At 33.2% G+C, this 19,624-nt stretch overlaps 1 protein-coding gene across 6 annotated transcripts in view; it reads right to left on the reverse strand.

The window, feature by feature from the left end:
* Positions 1–19,624, reverse strand: part of IPO11 (importin 11) — a 105,972-nt gene that overhangs the window by 53,875 nt on the left and 32,473 nt on the right. For 5 of the 6 annotated variants that reach the window (XR_010887026.1, XR_010887025.1, XR_010887027.1 and 2 more), the window contains 14 exons: positions 19,198–19,246; positions 17,354–17,424; positions 15,433–15,625; positions 14,039–14,191; positions 13,713–13,756; positions 12,745–12,835; positions 11,179–11,226; positions 10,437–10,542; positions 7,843–7,969; positions 6,740–6,773; positions 6,519–6,559; positions 5,497–5,613; positions 3,258–3,371; positions 393–508 (listed from right to left, as the gene is read on the reverse strand). Coding sequence is in view for 3 of the 6 variants with exons in the window: in XM_067316590.1 (XP_067172691.1) it covers positions 393–508; positions 3,258–3,371; positions 5,497–5,613; positions 6,519–6,559; positions 6,740–6,773; positions 7,843–7,969; positions 10,437–10,542; positions 11,179–11,226; positions 12,745–12,835; positions 13,713–13,756; positions 14,039–14,191; positions 15,433–15,625; positions 17,354–17,424; positions 19,198–19,246 (1,304 nt within the window). In the remaining 3 variants the exon portion in view is untranslated. The remainder of the gene's footprint in view (positions 1–392; positions 509–3,257; positions 3,372–5,496; positions 5,614–6,518; positions 6,560–6,739; positions 6,774–7,842; positions 7,970–10,436; positions 10,543–11,178; positions 11,227–12,744; positions 12,836–13,712; positions 13,757–14,038; positions 14,192–15,432; positions 15,626–17,353; positions 17,425–19,197; positions 19,247–19,624) is intronic. The other variant, XM_067316591.1, reaches the window with a different exon arrangement.

Genomic DNA, 19,624 nt, shown 5'->3' on the forward strand with positions numbered 1-19,624 from the left:
TTCACTCTTTAAAACTCACATTTCTTCCAGTGTTCAGCTCTGAATTAATGCCCCAAAGTATGCCAAAGTATGCCAAATAGTTACCTCAACATTAACATTGTAGTGACTCTAGACTTTTCACTCTGATGTTCATTATCAAAACAAAATTGTATTTTGCTAGCAACTGCCTGCAAATGGACTTCCTATTCAATTGGTTAATTCTAATTGTGCTTCTTTCGTTAACTTCTTAACCACACCCTCTTATGAGAAAAGGTATGAAATAGATGATGTCAGGGTGAGATATCTAGAATATATAAATGCTTAATACAGTCAAAGCCTTTCTTAAATCGTGTGTTTTTTCCTGGGGATAAAAATAAGTTTTAAAATTAGAATTTGACGAAGAACACTCTTACCACAATTCTAAACCATCTTCCAGAAGATAGACATGCGGAGGCTGGGAAACATCTGTACTTAGCTGAATAACTGGAAGTAGAAAAGGATAGAGATTTTTGCTGTCTGCTCCCAGTCCCTATAAGAATAAATAAAAATGTTAACACCTAAAAAAGAAAAACTTTCAAAAACTATTTCAAGAATGGCATTGATAAAGATCTATCATGCTGTTCTAGTTACATACTGTAAATGTGCATTCAAGAAATCAAATGTTGGATTATATCCACTTTACTCAAAAAGAAAGCATTTACAGTTTGATACTCCTTAACTTTCAACAAGTCTTGAGAAAAGCTACTTAAACTTTTGGAGAACAAGCAGCTTATCCATGCTCTGCAAGGAAAAATTATAAACAACACATTCCTAAAACATTCTCTGGTTGTTTTCTTTCTAGGAAAAGTCACAGATCTAATAAATACTAAATGCTGAATAAAAAGTGTTAAAGACTGAGGACGAAAATTACTCTGTGGATATTATTACATCCTAAATCTTCTGACATGTTCTAAGAATTCGGAGAAGGGTTTGTATTTGTTTCTTAACATAGATTCATATACTGGTGACAGTGGGTTTTTTTGTTTTTTGGGTTTTTTTAAGTGATCAATGAATCTGAGATGCAGAAAGATATCTACCCAAGGACACATGGTAGAATTTTTTCAACAATCGTTTAATAAAATAAAACTAATTTGTAAAAATAAAGTAATTATTGTTGAAACTAATAATAAATTAAAACTAATCTTACAAAGACTAGAATTATTACATTAGAAACAACTGGTTATTTTGTGATATTACTACTCAAGTGAAATGAGGATAGCTGAAGCAAGAATTCTGCTTTTGCATAATTACTATTTTTGGAATCATTAAAGTTTAAAATTATTTGATATTTCTCAGGTAAGGCTTCTTTCTGGAATAATTTTTACATGCTTCTGTAAGTATGTAGCCTGAATACCTGAATGCTCTTCTTGAGGGGAGCTTTGGAGAAAGGGCTGGGGCATATTCAGCCTATTTTCTGGATGATATACTATCAGCCAAATAACTCTTTAAAAGTAGAGCATCTCAAGATCTACAGGCAACATAACCACATATTCAGTTTTATATTTTACTCTTTTCTCAGTAACTTACCACATCTTATTTGCATTTTTACTGCCAGTGATCACAAATATTCTAAGATATTTCAAATTTAAGGATTATTTACTGATACCAAGATCTTTTCCCTTACTGATAAGAAGTTCAGTTAATTTATTTCAACTCTCACCTCTGGATAAAGCAAGCAGCTAGTAATTCTGATAGGCTTTCAAAAATCTCTGACAAGGTACTTATAGTAAGCCTTCAGAAGAATTGGGGAGTTTATCATACATGTATAGAAAAGCAGGGTAGCAAAGTACCACCTTGAATGGAAGCTACCCAAAAGACAAAGCTTATTTGGCTACCAATTGCCAGCAACTTCCATTCTTGATACAATGTTGTTTTTTCTAGTTATTAGTGCTATGTAGCAAAACCTGGGGGTTCCTCGAGTTTTGAGGACTGTAAGAAGCTCTTACGTGAACTAAACAGACTTAGCTAAATGAACAACCTAATGTTGATTAATACAGTCTGGCAAGCAATATATTCTGGCAAGAAAAACTGTTTCCTGCTCCACATAGGTCTACAAAGAGTCTACAAAACCAACAAAAAAAAATGGACCTGAGAATCACTACGTTCACCTCTATTCTCAGAATTACTATTGCACTGAGAAGCCATGAGCGAAGACAAGGTGGCAGCAGTCCCTGCTCAAAGACATTTTTAGAGTTCTGACCTTGCCACTTTAAAACAGACATTGAAAAGTGAGACATTTAAGTATAGTTAAAGAGCAAATTATGGGCATAGATAAATTCTCAAAAGAAGAAAAAAAATCAAAAAGATTGGAATACAAATAACTGTCAATGTGATATAAGTCTTTATATAAGAAAGCAGGCAGATCAGACCTTTTATTATTTCCGTTTCATAACTCACAAAGGGGAAGAGAATGTCTTAAAAGCCAGGAAATTTCAGGAGGAATGAAATAAAGTATTTTTTCCATATGCTATACAACAATGTTGCAGCAATCACTTCAAAAGGATGTCAGAGGTATCAGAAATTATGGGGTAAAAAGGTAAAGGTAAAAATGATAACAATAAAAAGTTTGGACTTCCAAAGAAACAAGATGACCTAAAATTAATGTCAAAATATATCTTGAGAGATGTTAAACCTAATGGTTATGATTTAAACAAAGAGGTAAATATTTGATGCTAATCTTATTTAAAGAACAAATACAAAGGTATCACAGCAAACCTTATTGCGGTGGCCCATATCTCAGTCTACAATTTTGGAATGTCTCATGTTCACAGAATTTTTGCAACTGAAATAGAAAATCCACATCCCTGAGAGGTAACAAATGGAACACAATGGGGAAATGGCTAGGACTACACTGCAGAATCAAGTCTGAAGTATACATAATATTTGTAAGAAGAGATCGATACTCCTTACACCTTTTAGGAAATAAAAGAAGCCAGGATGAGCTGTTTTCCACAGACACCAAAAGAGGTACAATTCCAAGACTACAAAACCAACCAAAGCAGTAGCCTCCAGAACTCAGGCATTTTTCCCCCTAAAGAACTGTTTTTACTGAAATGTTTGTCTCCACAACCAGAGTACCTTCTATTTATTACAAGACTGAACAACATTTTAAAATACTCTATAAAACCAAAATATATCTTATTTTTGCCAACAAAATATATATTCACTGAACGTGTAAGCATGTATCAGAAAGAACTGGAAGAGATATTGGCATCACTTATGGAATTTTCACACCTTACCTGAACAAGATGGATTAGGGTGGTTAGAATGGCACATCGCAGCATATTGTGCTCCTCACTCTGTTTCCAAAGGAGGGGTAAATATTGAACCAAACATCCTACATGTGGTCGTATCTGAAGTTCAGAACATAAATTTGTGTCTTAAGGTGTGAAACAAGGCCATTAATTTACCCTAGGCTTAATTTTTGAAAGATTTAGGAGCTGCTTTTGTCACAAGAGAAATACAATTTGCTTTAATTTACTCCTCTTTCCCCCTCCTAAAATATCATATTCCATACTGTGTGACCAGAACAACTTCTGACTCTATAGTGCTTTGAAAAGAATATATTAACTATACTGACATTTGTGAAATGGTAAGGCTTAAGAAGTATGTATAGCACAAACAATATTTGTATTTTGATAACTGAAGATGTTTTCATATGACTGTGTTTTCCACTTAGACAGGATTACTGAATAGCTGCATTCTCTAAGAATGTAATCCATACAAATAAAAACAAATGTTGTTGCAGAATGCCACTCATCAAGAAATTTTCAAACAGACCAAGTATCCACAGCAGGATGCTAATCTGAAGCTATTGTATTACATTACATTTACCACCATCATACTTTGGAAACAACAGAACTGCTGTAAAGCACCACAAAATCCCCATTTCAAGTAACAACAACAACAAAAAAATCATCTAATCCACATTTTAAGTGTACTTTTAATTGATGTCTATAACAGCAGGACAGGTTATAATTTAGATTTTTGTTTTGTGTAAGAAATAAGAATCGGATGTTCAGTGATTCCTAAAAATTCTAGCTATAATAATATATTCTTTCTCTGATATTATGCTACTCTTTTGCAATCATTTCAGTAGCTGTACTTAAGGAGCTTAAAACTGTACTTTCATGTATATTAATTTTTAAATAATAAAAGGGTATTTTCTAGACAGCACAATCACTTAATTTTTAATCCAAGAAGTTTTCAAAAAGAGCAAAAAAATATTTTGCTGGTTTTGCCTTTCTATTGTGTTTTTATCAACTTCAACTGCAGATATTAATAGTCACATCTAGATTAAAATTTAAAATGAAGACAAGTGTCTATTTTAATGAGGCATGATATACAATTTTAAATAGAAGTGACAAGCAATGTTTTGCTTCTCAGCAAATTCTAGCTCAGTAAGTCAGTTACCAATTATATTATTAAAATTATAATAAAATGAAAAGATTTTAGTCCAAAACAATGGTTGAAGAATCTCCATCCTTGAAGATTTTCAAAACTCAGTTGGAGAAGGTCCTGAACAACATTTGAACTTAAGTATGCTCTGAGCAGGGGTCAAACCAGATGACCTCCAAAGGCTCCTAACAATCTAATTTTTTTTTTTTTTAAACAATAAAAAGTTAATGTTTGTCTTCAAAAGTATTTAATTATAAATTACCCTCAATAGACTTAACTGGTTTTCCTGCTACTTCTCTAACTAATTTAAAATGCAAGGGAACCTGCTCCCATGTTGACTTTTCCTACAAAGGACAATTAGAAAAACTACATTTGGCTCTAAGACAGGATTACTTGTAAAAAAAGGAGATAATGCATGGTTTGAAGTTTATTTCTGTCTTAATTACAGTACTACCACAAAAAAAAAGAGAAGAGACAACTGCAGTCAACAAGTCATTTTTGCAAAAACATTATCAGTTTCTTTATGTTTAAGCTGAAAAATATACTTTAAGTAGGAAGCCCTCAAAATTGATAATCTGAACTTCAAACCTTTGTATGCAGCTAAGGATAGTGCTTTATAGGTAATCCTCATTCATATTGGAGCCAACAAGAAATTAGGAATTTAACTGCACAGTCCCTAAGCGTTTTGTCACAAAAAATGTTTCTAAAACATAAGGTTCACTAAAAATTATAGTTCAGAAGTAAGAAGAGATAATTAGTCAGAAGTTTGAAAAAATTTTTTTTGCAAGAACTGCATTAAAATAAGCAGACGAATTCATTTTGTTCTCCAAAAATCAATGCAAAAAAACCATAGCAAATTAAGGAAAGAATTAAGAAGAGCAAGATCACATTACACAGAAAAGATGAGTAGGAACTGAGAAGACCAAGTAAAGCAAATAATGTAGGCATCTACCATAACAATAAGTTGTCTACTAAACAAAGAAATTTTTCCATTATTTTTGTATAGGACAAAAACACTCAAGTGAGGAATCTTCTGTGTCATTAATACAAAGCTCCACTTTAAATTCTACAAAAAAATACCTGCATATTGACTCTTTCAATCACACAAGACAGAACATGAAGAACGTGCATTTTGGTGTCACATTCTGTAACTTCCTGAAGCAGCTGAAAGAGCAGTGTAAACATGGACTCCAGATACTAAAAGAAAAACAACCAATCACAGATTAGACCATTAAAAATAAAATCAGTGATATGAATCAGTAATTATTCCCATATGCTTACAACACTGACCTAAGACTTCTATGCACCTTGAATGACACTTGCAGAATGTGCAAAATGTTTGTCTTTCATTTGGAAAATGCATATTAACCACTCACAGCCTAAAGGAGATTATAAAAAAAAATTTAGAGACACTCTTGTGTAACAGTTCAAGCACATGACCTATTTCAGCACATATGTTTTTTATGTTTTAAGAAGTATAAACATGACTTCACAGACAAGGTTGTGTAAAGCTAAAAGCCATCTCTCCAGAAAGAACACTTTATAGAGACATAGCAAAGGTATATGCTCTTCCAGCTTTTGGGTCAATACAGAAAACTCAGATTTTGAACTGAAAAAGGCATCTTAAACAATTACAGTGTAGACAACGTGGACTACAGAAATTCCAGTGCTGATGCACTTTGCATTTTTATCTAGTCTGTTCCCAAAAGAATTGAATTGAAAAACTGAATTGAAAATGGTGTTTGGAACAGGCATACTAGAGAGGAAGTAACATTGATGAGGAGACTTATTTGTTAAAGACAGCATTCATGTTGGGAAAAGCTTAGCAACTGGGAGCACATGTTGCATCTAGTACTAAAGACAACTGTAGCAAGTTGTAATATTCATAATACTAAGAGGCTTTGAACTGTGTATCTGTAAATCGCATATTAGCAACCTTAACAGAGGCAGGTGGAGTCTTTAGATGCTTTGGCCAATGAAGATTAAAAAATATATATACTGATTACTGAGTAGTTTGGTTTAAAATGAACTTGGAAACAATCTTTTTATGCCTTGCTTTTAAGAATCTGTTCATCAGAATACTCCCAGGCAAATGCTCTTACCGGTAAGAATTGGTCAGTTCTGAATTCGAAGTCATCTACAGGTAAACAATCATTAAGGAAAAACTGAATACTGATTGACAAATAGATATGAGATCAAATAAGCAAATATAGTATGGCTACATGACAATTGTAAGGTGAAGAATTCATTAGTAACTTCAAAATCATTTATTTTCCAGTAACTTTTAATTAAGAACTTATTGAACATCTTAAGAGAAGGATATTTAATTTCAGTGTTGTAGCTGTCTCAATACGGACCTGAAAGACAAAAGTCAGGAACCATCATACCTACCTCCATGAAATATTTTGATTATCAGCATATCATCTTCAAATAGCAAACCAATAATGGTTTCGGCAGTTCAATCCTCCTATGTATTCTGTCATCCTTTAAGAAATTTAGATAGTTCAACACAAGCATATTTTTGTTTACTTTGGTTTTAGAACCCTTTGAAGTTTATTTGGCAATGTCAAAATGATAACACCTGGAAAAACTATTCAGGCAATACCCTCACAAAGGTCAAGAAAAACCTAAATAAGAAGGTAGCTAGTCTGTGATAAAAGCTGTTGCAATGGAGAATGAATTTAATCTCAGATTATTTTATGGCTCACTATCACTCAAAAAGCTCAGAATCATAGATAAACTCAAGTTTGCAGAAATAGATGCCTGTGAAGCATGAACTTTGAACAGTCACGACACACTGAAACAGAAATCCACCCTGCCTGGCTAAAGATGTCCAGAATCACAGAAATAATTAAATATTAATTTGCAATCTGACAGTTATAACTTTTTACTAGGTGCTAGGGTTGTGGTTTTTTGTTTTTTTAAACTTCTCAACTTCAAGTTCACCTGCTGGTATGCTAAAATTCTGACTTCAAACCAGAGAACCATACTCAACCAGCTTCTGCTAGCAAAAGATAACTACGTTAGTACTTATTCTCTGCAATACAGAATATTGTTTCATCACAAAATAACCTTATTTTCCATACAGGAAGTATTCATGAGTTTATGAATGATCTATGTCAAGATGCTTCAAAACTTTCCTCTCACACAAAACGCAGATGGTTGCTATCACCAATCATTTTTCCACCTGCAGAGCCATCACCTAGAAAATACGCTAAGGGTTCATTTCACATCTTTGACATTATTCTTCAGGAATAAAACCGCTCCACAACTTCCCAACAGATTATCTTTGTTTTTGAGAGACACAATAGACTTCAAGGTGTGATGTTCTAAAGTTTTCAACTAAGTTTACATAAGGGGTGGCATGTTTTGGATTACACATTTGTCTTGTAAAAACAGATGAAAAGTCTATTTATAAACACTTACCACTAAGTCTTGGTCCTGAAGCAAGTTACGAATTGCCTCATATAACATAGGCCTCAAGTCCGATTTGAATTTTACAGAAATCCACTGTCCAATCAACCAAATTACTCGTCGGCGTATTGGTTTATACCTTTAAAAATGAGTATTAAAAAAAAAAAAACATTGTACCTCACTTAATTCATTACCCCTCCTCTCTAAAATACTTTGATAAAAGAGAAATCTAAGTAAACACTAGGAAATACTATTCCTCAAGGCTAAAATTAAAGCATTTAGTTTGTAAAGACTAACTTCAAAATTTTGATGTATAAATTTTTTTAATCAAACTTTTTCACTAGCAGACTCAGGAAAAACCAATGTAGGGCTGAAAGAAAAGCTTCTCTCCTAAAGGACTGAATCTTGAAGTCTTGCTATAAACAGTTTATTCTGCATACAACACACAAATAAAAAACTAAAAATAGATCTTCCATTTACTACTGTCACCATGACTTCAACTATTTTCGCCATACTTTCCAGCAATTTTCTTGAAACTCGTTTTATGCGCAAGCTTTGAAGCCGGATCAACGTATAAAATCCAAACTTAACTATTGCATTACAGCAACTACCAGTGTATTTCATGCCATCATTCTAAAAATATTCTCAGAAGGATTGTCATTACCAAATCTTGCACCACCAGTGCCACAACAAGAGCATTAAACAAACAGCTTTAGAGTCAGTGGGAAGAAGAAAGAACAAGAAAAGTAATAAGCTGAATTGCCCAACAAAGATTCAGAAAAAATCCTCTATGGAGCTACTATTTCTCTTCACTAGATTATAAAGGCTGGCCAAGAAAACTAGCTCAGATTTAAATGTTTAACTTGAAGATACATAAAGTCAGGCAAGATGAACCCTTTACTATTCTAAGTAACAAGCTATTTTGCCTTGTTATCCTATTATATTTTCATTTGATCCATTTCTATCTTATAAGCCACCATGACAGCAATCTAAACTGAAGAAGTTGCTAAATGTGAAGAAGCCTCAATAAATGATTTATTGAGCATTCCCGTAAGATTATCAACAAAGTACACCTTGTGAGAACATGAAAGTTTGTGTAAGGAGCATACGCACAGCAGTCCATTAGGCTAGCACACAAAGCTAATGACAAATAAGATACCATTGCTGCTTGATGTTTATTGAGTGGCAGTGAAGCACAAACAACCTGTTTTCTACAAAATAAGCACGATGTTCACAATATGTTGCCTTACTAATGCATCTCCTTCTGAGTATTCAAGCAATAGTGATGATATAACTTTTCAATTCTTGGAATACTCATAGCTGATATACAACCTTGTAAACATCAGAATCTTGAAAGAAAAACAATAGTTTTTTCTTGAGATTAGTCTTAGATAGTTTTCAAAACAGTATCACACCAAGAACAGTTCTAAACAACACTTTGCATAAGCACACAGCCATCTGCTTTTCCACCATACATTAAATTGAACTATATTTGTAAAGCAAATGCTTGTAATTGGCATTTGGAACTAAAGGAGCTGGCTGGTATCTGCTTTTGGAAAATCATTTATGACTGTTACAGTAGCTCCTAAGGGTATCAGCAAACAAATTAGTTCATACTTCATTTTACTGAACTTATCTGAATTTCAACTCTAGAAGGAAAAAAATAATAAAGTTTTTCAAAGGATATTAGGGTGATTGCCAGTGACTTTGATGAGAAAAACAGTACGTATTTATCCAGGGTCAAAGGGCGATATGGAAGTCATCTGATGATGGTATCGTGCATTTGCTGTCCTTCCCCTGAGGGAACAGTGACAGCCTGAGGAACTGGGAGGAATGCTGTCTTCCTAGTCAGTTGTACTGATGGACAATTTGGTCTATACTGAGATGCCAAAGTTGGTCTTTCAAAATACCTATGATATCCACTAAAGAAAAGAGAGGTACCCAACATGAAGGCCAACTAAGTTCAGAGAACCTTGAAGGGGAGGAAAACCCCTAGCAGATGTACTACATAGTATTCTTTACATAAGATCAGCCTGCAATCATTCACACTTTGTCAGCTTTATAACACAATCCTGTTTGCCCTTACATTCTTTGTTGCTGGCAAAATTAACTGAAGAGTGCTACACAGGGCTTATATTTGAACCAGTAAAGAAGAATACATCACTATTTTGGCTAAGCTACAGTTTTGAAGAGATCGCTTCCACAGATTTCAACGGGACTTTGCTGCCTAAAGGGCTCTGAGGACTTAGGAGGCCTAAATATCTTTCTTTAAATGCAGAAACGTGGTTGTGCTCAGAAAGTTTAGTCAACCCAAATACAGGCAAGAGGATAGATTTATAACACTTTTACACAACACTATGAAAGTAGCCACCACGCAGTAATTGCCACACATTATGAACAGAAAGACAAGTTCCAGGAACACTATCATTTCTGCAACTGTATCAATTACCTTTACATATTTCATATCTCTGCTCATTTAGTGGGTATGTTTAAACACTGAATACTTCCCAGATCTGCAGTTGTTAGATATTATACCTTATCAAATTTGTATCAACAGTTTATACTTCAAGAGATAATAAACGACATTAAGGTTATGAGAAGGTTACCTGTTATGAGAAACTTGTAGTTCTGCTAGTAGTTGATTTTTAAACCACTGATCAAAATCCACACTATCAAACAGTTCATAAGCAGCAAGTCCAACTGCATTATACACTGGGGAAAAACAATAAAGTTGTTTGTTTGCTTAAATGTTTCATCGTTAATTCTAAGTTATCAGCCTAGAGTTTCAAAAAAATGTTTTAATATCACCTGAGTGCAATAAAGAAAACAAAACTAATGTATATACTCTGAAAACAGATATTATCAGACCATGGTGAAGGGCAATCTGAAGAAAATTTTAGTTAAAGATACTACAGAAAAAAAAACTTTACAGACTTTGAAAATAGTTACAAGCCATAGCAACAACAAAAATCTCATTCTAACAGCAAGAATTATTCCATGAGAGGCCTTAGATAATCCTTTTCTTCCACCATAAAATCTCCTTATTTATAAAATGGACAGACTATCTCCATCAAAGTGTAACAGTTAATTTATTTGCAGATGGGAAAGGGAAAGGAGAGGAAGAGATTGCAGGTTTGTTTTTACAAAAACGCAGAAGAAAAAAGCACCATATTTGTGCATAAGCATTTCTAAAAGTTAAGAATGACACCAAGTGCATAGAGAAATAAGATTTAGGTCCTATTTTGCAAATGTCTTAAAATTAAATCTTGAAAATCTTCATATAATTTTTAAGAAGTCAAGCATAACAGTAGCTCTGTTCCTTCAACGGTAAAGTAAAATGTAATTTACCAGCATCTTTAATCAGTATAGCACTGGTATCTTCCATGTTGGTCGATCCTGCAAGACAAAATTAAAATAAACAAAAAAGTAACTGAACAAAAAACACAAGCAAGATGTTTGTTTAAATGAAGTAGTCTATAGCAAAGACTAACAGCTTACATTTTTAAGAAGCATGCATAACCACAAACAATGGACAACCCTTATTTTTAAAATCACATTTCCATTAGTGTCCCTGTATCTTTGTTTTATTTATAACTTCAGTATATCAGTTCTGATACTTTCTTCAGTGAACACACTAAAAATCTCTGTGCTTTGATAATCCCCTTTTTTTTTCTTTAACTACCTTCCTCTGAACTGAAATATTTTTAATAGCAACATGTAAATCAGAAGCATGTATTTTTAGGAAGAGACTTAAAAACAACTACTGAAGAATTAGAAATTACTAAAGAATGACCGTTGTGTGGTACTATTTCAAAAAGTCACTACCTAGACCTAGTTCCTATATACTTTACATGTGTGTCAGCATGTATATTTAGGATTCATTAAAAAGTACATTTAAAGCTGTCCAGAATCTTGAGAATTAATGAATTCTTAATGCCACCTAGCACTTCAACAATAAGTCTCATATTGACAACATCCATAAATACTATTAGGGACTTTTAGAGCAAAAAAGCACCCCTTCTCATAAAAGTAGTAACTTCCACAATATTTGGAAAACAAAGCAACTGTCAATCCTTTTGTAATAAAAACCTTTTATGACTCCCAGTATCGAAGCCAGCAAACCACCCTGAAACTTATGTATACAAAGTATTTTGTGAGGAAATTCTGGATCTAAAGTCAAAAACTATCTTCAGGAAATATGTTTATTCCTAGCTAACAGAAAATACTGAGTAAGTTCAAATGTAAATTATTGTAATAAGTCATTTAAGATACAACCTGGGGAAACCAAACCTAAGCAGAAATGACAGGAAAAAAAAAAGCGGCAGCTACCACTCATTGTCTTCCACAGGCACTACGAAACTCAGTTTATGAGGGTAAGAAAACGTGAATCATTCCTCAGCCTATGAAGACTTCTGTCTTCATACAAAAAAAGAGTATGTTTAAATGGATTCTTCAGCTGCCCCAAACTCTCCAAAAAGACAGCACAGCATCAACTTTCTGTTCTACAAGGGTTTTCTTGCAATTTCTGCAGAGACACAGCAGATATACCATAAACAGCCTTGCAAGACTTGAACAGAAAGCTCCTGTTAAAAATAGCCTACAGAATTAAGATTGACAACAGTTGTCAATAAAGCCTGCAACCTCACAAAAGTAGAGATGCTGCTCCAATCTTTGTCAGTCATCTAAAATTAAACTACAATAATTAAGATGAAAAGGAAAGAATCCTTAAGATTTCCTTTTCCAATATACACATTGCATTTTCATTATGATAGGATTAGAAATCTTAATACGTTATTTCAAAAATACAGAGTGAATATACTATATAATATTGTATTTCACAAACTTGTTTAACATCTGGCACAAGGAAACAAAGAATTCTACACTTCACTGTTTCTTTATTTTTAAAGAACTTACCTTGTAGACTGTGAACCATTTCTAAAAGCACAGGGGTAAGAGTCTGATTATATTCGTGGAAAATATCAATAAAAAGAACTTCCGTGCATGGCTGGAAAAAGAAAATCTGCTATAGAGTCTATCAAAATAAGGCAAGTAAAAAGCATTTTACACTACGCAGCATAGCATGCAATATAATATTAATAGTAAATTTTGCTACAGTATATGAAATACCATCTCAAAACACACAGCATGTTCAAGTTTAGCAAGATTTTGATCACTGTGTCCACATGAGCAAGTTCTGTGGTGCAACAAGAGTATCTGTAGAGTAAAACATCTTGTGTTGAGAAGTAAGTGACTACACTGTATGTATTTCAGAGTTTTCTTTTGGATTAGCTCTAGTTTGTCACCTGGACTAAATACTCGTTTGCACTTGGAACACATTAGATGTGCATCTTCCTTCTTAGTTACAGTCTAAAAGTAACCCAGCTAATATGCTCTGAGATCACTCTGCAAAGCAAATCACAACAGAGACAACTGGTAGATTCACTTCAAAAGCACACTTTTGATGTGAACTAAAATGCTAATATAGATGCATCTGATATGACTTTTAGCAGACATGATCAATTAAGAAAGTTTTAGCAAGAATGTAAAAATGAAATTGTTGCTCATCTAGTTCTATCCATCAGTTTAAAGAAGAAACAACTTGTAGTGAGCTTAATAACCACCACACATGGCACACAATACAATCCCCAAAGCAAACTCCTTTCCCTTCTCTCTCAGAATATGAAGTGCGTAATTTCCAGTATATTTCAGAATGTTTGTACATTAATATATGGACAAAGTTACTGAAGAAGTTTCTCTAACTCAACTAAAGATTCTTCTGAAAAACATGAGCTTGTTTTTCTACCAAATATCATTGCTCTTGGACCATCAAAAAAATGCATCCAGAAATGTTCAACGGTTTCATTTCAAATTGAAACACTTACCCTGAGACTGTATTTCCAAGAATCTCCTCCTGTTTCTTCTACAGCTATTAATTCACAAAATTAAAAAAAATAAATAAAAGAGGGAAAAAATATTATTTCAACTATGGTTTAAAGAAAGTTATTTAGTATTTAATTCTGTGAATACCATGGACTACTGAAAATTTTCAGGTTCTGAAAACAATCTCCAGAAGGAATATTTGTCTATATAACAAGAGTGCAGAAAATTAAACAGCCAATATTGCAATAGGTAATTTCTAGAGGTAATGTGGAAATGAAACTTTTATATCAGTATCTAAATAAAGTGCAAACTATACAACATTTCTTACTGAAGCCTTCTGGGTCCTCTTCCCACATTGTCAATTCTTCCTCCGTCAGCAGGAAATAGTGAGTGACTAATCTCCTACATATTTCCATTAGTGTTGGATATGTAAAAAATGCTGTCTTTATCTTATGTGCTTCAAGAGTTTCAGGACTGCTATCTGAAATAAAATGTGTAATTTCAAAATTACAATTAAATGGCTGATTAATCAAATAGTTTAGTAAAACTAGAAAGAAATCAGTAAGTAAGAAATTCTTATTCCCAAAGGAACAATTATATTTTTGTTACAGATTCCCAGGTTTATTTGTTTAGCAAGTCAAACTCCTCAATCCATTTAATTTTAAGAGATTTCTCTTACAGCACAATTAGACTGATAGGTCTGTTGGACTTAAGTTGATTAAAAAAAACACACACAGAGCACTCAAAAAAAGATTCACTTATACCTATTCAGAAAGTATCCAAATATCATCTTAAAATTAATTTAAGCGTTAATTTTCAACACTAAAGAAAGTGGTAATAAGAACAAATACCATATGCTACACAACTAACGCAATCAGTATATATCAGTCGCACATTAAGAAAAAGTATTTTTCTCTAAATATTTTTAATTTTTTAATGAAATCACCTAGTTCTCAAAAAATTAGTAAGTAGCATTTCTTAGAATATACTATATTTTCATGTCTCAAGTGAAAGCTACATTTCAAAAGCTCAAACACAACTATGAATGTATGTAAGCAGCAATTTCTGTTAATAATTAGGGCATTCTAACGTACTACAAATTATGGAATAATGGTGAAATGTGTCAATATTTTAAAGAATTTTATATGCTGGATTTGTGTAATCTTTATGATACACATATCTTTATATTCATGAAACTGGTTTTTTTTTAGTTTAAAAATGAGAACACTAACTCATTTAGTCATTGGCAAAAGTCAAACTAACATGAAAGCTTAATTTTTTTGGAAAAATATAGTTCAACTCTGAAGAGAGCAATTTTAGTTATCTGTACATACAGATGTGTACATAGAGTCAAAGACTTGTGAAATACAGTCCTACAGAAACAGAACATAAACTTGCTGTATATTCAACTGTATGTCACCAATTTACTGTGTTTTTTATAGCACTGTTATTAGTTAATTAAAATTGTTCACTGAAAACTAAAATGATCATCAGAGAATATGCTTGATCACAAATTCCTCAAGGATTTAAAATAACTTGGACAAGTCACTGTTTACATTGTTATTTTGGTGAAAGTACTAATTATCAATAGAGACAGAAGCACACGTTACTAACGAAGTATTAAGTGTTTCAAAACAATGTCTTAAAGGAGTTTAAGTATTGGTAACAACTAGCAAGATGTTTCTCAAGAACTGAAAAATGTTTAGTAAATAGCAGCAGTACCTTCAATATTTTTGGATGGCTTGTAAGCATAATTTTTTACAATCATCTTAATGAGATTCATGCACTGTACAATAAACCGCTCAAATACAACTCCTTCACCAGCCTCTGTGAAAACATAGCTTACAGCAAACTCCAATGACCTCTGAATCAAAGGGGTAAATGAAAAAGGATGTTGATCCAGGAAGTCCAAAAGCTAAAAATTAAGGAAGTAGAAGAGGAGAGAAATCAAATGACTTTTTGTGCAAGTCTTACGTATTAAATGCTTTCACAAACTAGCTACAAAAAACAAGTGCCTATTTATGTAAAATTATAGAAAAGAAAGAAAACTGAACATAGGAAATTAGGAAAGGATCAGCACCAATGCTTACTGAAACATAAGCTTCTCAGTGAAATTCCTGATTCAGATTCAAAATTACTTCTTGCTACAAGTTTAAGGAACAATACCTGTTTTCAACTAGACAGGCTTGCTTGCAATATAGTATAAAAAAAAGTATCAATCACATTTAAAACTCTTAAAATTTTAGCAGATACTTTATATATAGATTTGTTTTAAACAAGTTCAGTGGTTCAGCTTGCTAAAAACACATCCCAGCCTCAAAATAGATGCCTCTAAGGAGAAGCTACCTACTGCATTTTCATCACACTAGCAATCTTTTGTTGTGTTTATAGCTTTCAAACATCCTGCGTGGCATCCCCCCAAAAATGACTCCATGCATGCAGGAACTAACTGAAAATTTTGAAACTATCCACTCCCTAAAGGTAACGGATTTTAGTCTAATACTTTCATCAATACACGCATGGGATTTAAAAAAGCTCCTCGGGTTAAAAAAATAAATCATCTCTATTACAATTATTCTAAGTTAAAAAAAAAAAAAAAAAAAAAGGAGATGTGAGGGAGAGGATTTTTGATCTTTTTTTCTCCCTCCTTAACTGCAGTACAAGCAGTTGCCTCTTCAGCTTAGCTTTTCTAAACAGTGGCCTAGAGCAGCCTGGCCTAGTCTATTCCTTCTATCTCCTCTACTATTGCAAAAATGCCCCCAAGTATAAATTCTTGCATCTTAATTTCCACAGATGCTAGATTATCTACAAATAAAATGCATTCTCTCTTTAGGTCTATAAAAAAGAATGAAAAGAAGGTGCACATCTCCTATATTCTGCCTGAGAGTTCAAATTAAGAAGTTCTGTGATAAAGACGAAGAATATTGGATTAGAGCACCCTGAGTTCAATTTCAATGAGAGCTCCAGGTGCTTCCCACCTCTGATAACAAGACTGAATATTTAAAATAAGATACATGACCCCAAGATGGAATCTGTAAACAATGGGAACACTATAGATTTTGTATCTATGAAAGACAGAGCAAAAGACATTGCAATTCCTGCTTATGATGAGTTAGCTGAAAATTCAAAATGTATTATAATAAAAAAAGTCATGGAGCGTAAGAGTGAGAAAGTTTGTTAACTTCCTTTCAATAAACAGTGGCCAGTTATTCAATCCAACTGCTTACAAACAACTATCTAACTGCTTGTGAAAAGCAGAATAGAAAGTTTAAAATCTCTTTCCCTGTCAATGCCATTCCCAATTACAATACTGTTTTCAACAAAACATCCAAAATTGTTTTTCCGAACAAAACCCTGGTTATAATTTACCTATGGGATACACTTAATTTTGTTTGAGGTGAGGAAACTTATTCTTCACTCCTGTAATTTACATTAGCATGAGTAGACAGATACACTTTTCTTTAAACAGAATGCAAGTTTTCACAAGCATATTTTACAGCAAAGAAATTCTAAGTTGCATTTCCTTCTGTTTCTTTGAAATATCTGAAACTTTTTTTTTTTAAGGAATACATATATATTTGGATGGGGTCTGCTCTTCCAGAAGCTGAAAAGTGTTCAGTATCTGAACGGAGAATTTACTTACCACTTTAGTGAACAGAATTATAGTCTTTTCTAGACGATCTCTGCATATGTTTTCTCCTCCTATATTTCTACCTGGTAAAATCAGATATTTAACAACAGCTATTATTTTTCAAATCTTTCTTTTCTTTCTGTATAGCTACATTTGAAGAAATTAACACTGAAGAACAACTTGCTTAATCTGCAGTTCAGGGGATATGGCAGTCAAAAAAAAGTAGAAAAAATTCCATGGCAGAATAAATTCAAAGTCATAAACTCAAGGTAATGAATACTGGAACAAATTCTTTAACTCTCTCTCAGCTGCAATGAAATTCACTGTAACTGATCAGAATAAAACAATCAGGACACCATTACAGACAGCTTGGTGAAAAAAACTCAAAAAATGCAAACATACACTAGGGTAGACAAGGAAATAAATATAAATATATATAAATATAAAAGCTTTGAAAAAACAAAAATGCCCTTATAGGAAACCTATGCCATGCCCTTAGTATATAGTACTGTGTGTTCTTCTAATAACCTCATCTTTAAGAGACATAAAAAATTAGAATGAATTCAGTTAGTGATAAAAAATTATTACAGACACTAGAAAGCACTCTGAATAAGGTTACGAAGACAGAGCTTTTGCTTACAATAGAGAAAAACAAAAAGAGCCATAATGAAGGCATACAAGCAAAAAGGATGTTATAATAAAAGCAAACTCTAGTTCAGTTTAGGTAGTGGCGCCTGTTTTTGCAAAACAGCTTAGCGATTAGGAAAGTGGTCCAGAAACATGAAGCGTCAGCTCACTTCTCATCTTAGGACATTCAAACCCACAGTCCCCATGTTCTAGGAGACTTTCATAACCATCAGGCTATAGGATGGTATGGCCTTCAATTCACCCTGTTAAAGCTAGACAACTATCTAGCCAAAATTAAAAAAGGACCAGAAAGAGCAGGACTATAGTATGCTAGAATGGGCAAACAGTTGAATGTAAAAAAAAAAAAAAAAAAAGCTTGCATTCCAGAAGAGCAAAACTAGATATTTAGTTTTGGCATGGAACACAGTGCTGTTTTCCATCAACTTTTCTAGAAACGAGGCTTAGAACCCAGACTGGCCCCTCTCTACTAAGTACAGATTCCATAGCCAGTTACTTTCATTTCTATCAAAAAGAATGATTTCTACTCCTCAGAAAAGGTTTTTTGAATCATAAATGAATGGCCCGACAGGCTTCAAATGAATGAATGGCTTCCATCAAGCCTGCTACAAGTGCAGAAGCAAGAGAGTAGAGTGAGTTCAGATGCAACACTGATTAGCACCTTTTTTTTGCAAGCTTCAGGTGGCTTTCCATTCACTGTGTGGGACACACCTGCCAGTTATGCTTATACTTCTGTTGAACATGTTAATACATGGTTGCCTAGTGCCAGACTACTACTTTTTCAGGTCTAAAGTATGTATAGCTGAATGTGGTCTTTATTTCCCATATGACATTTACTAAAATGCATGGCAACCTCCAGGAAAAAAGAACATAAAACCCTCCCAAACAACAAGAAAATTCAAGATGATCTGGGTTTTAGTAGCATCTATACATTTTAATATGTCTCTCCATAAGTTAGCATTTCTTTTCAGAATAGGTATTATCACATTAAGTATAATTTTGGTGAGAGAACTTCTGATCTTTTAACATAAAAGGACATTTTACTGAAAAGTCTTTCCTGTACAGTTTCAGTAGAAGTGCATTTAAAATAATAACTCTACACTCAAAAAAAATCCTAGCATCAAAATAATCTTGATGTAACTATATTATGCTTTCATCCAACTTTTTTAGTATTTAACAACAAACATAAGGAAAAAGATTCAGGTACTTACTACACTCCAAAAACTGTTTTAGCCGTTCAAACACTGCATGTAGAAAACCCTGAAAAATATAAAAATATACATATTGAAAGATGAAGCTCATTGTGTACTGTATTGAAAAAGATCAAACTGGTCAGACATATTACTAGCTCAGATATCATCTAAGTATTATTTAACCAACTGATTCTCTTAGACAAGTAATTTTCTCATGAAATAAACTATTAGCTAGCAGACTGCATAGATGATCCAAATTGATCTTACTAGTACAACACAAACAATGTAGCATCTCTAATAGAAAGAAGTGCATGTAAAAAAGAGGCGCATGTAAATATTGACATATGGTTTATAATCTGCTCACCCACTTCCTTCCTCCTGAACTCACAAAATACAATCTAGCAGGTCTACCTGTTCTCAGGTTAGGATGTAGCCATGAGGTATC

Source organism: Apteryx mantelli, chromosome Z (genome assembly GCF_036417845.1).
Source record: "Apteryx mantelli isolate bAptMan1 chromosome Z, bAptMan1.hap1, whole genome shotgun sequence".
Classification (NCBI taxonomy): domain Eukaryota; kingdom Metazoa; phylum Chordata; class Aves; order Apterygiformes; family Apterygidae; genus Apteryx; species Apteryx mantelli.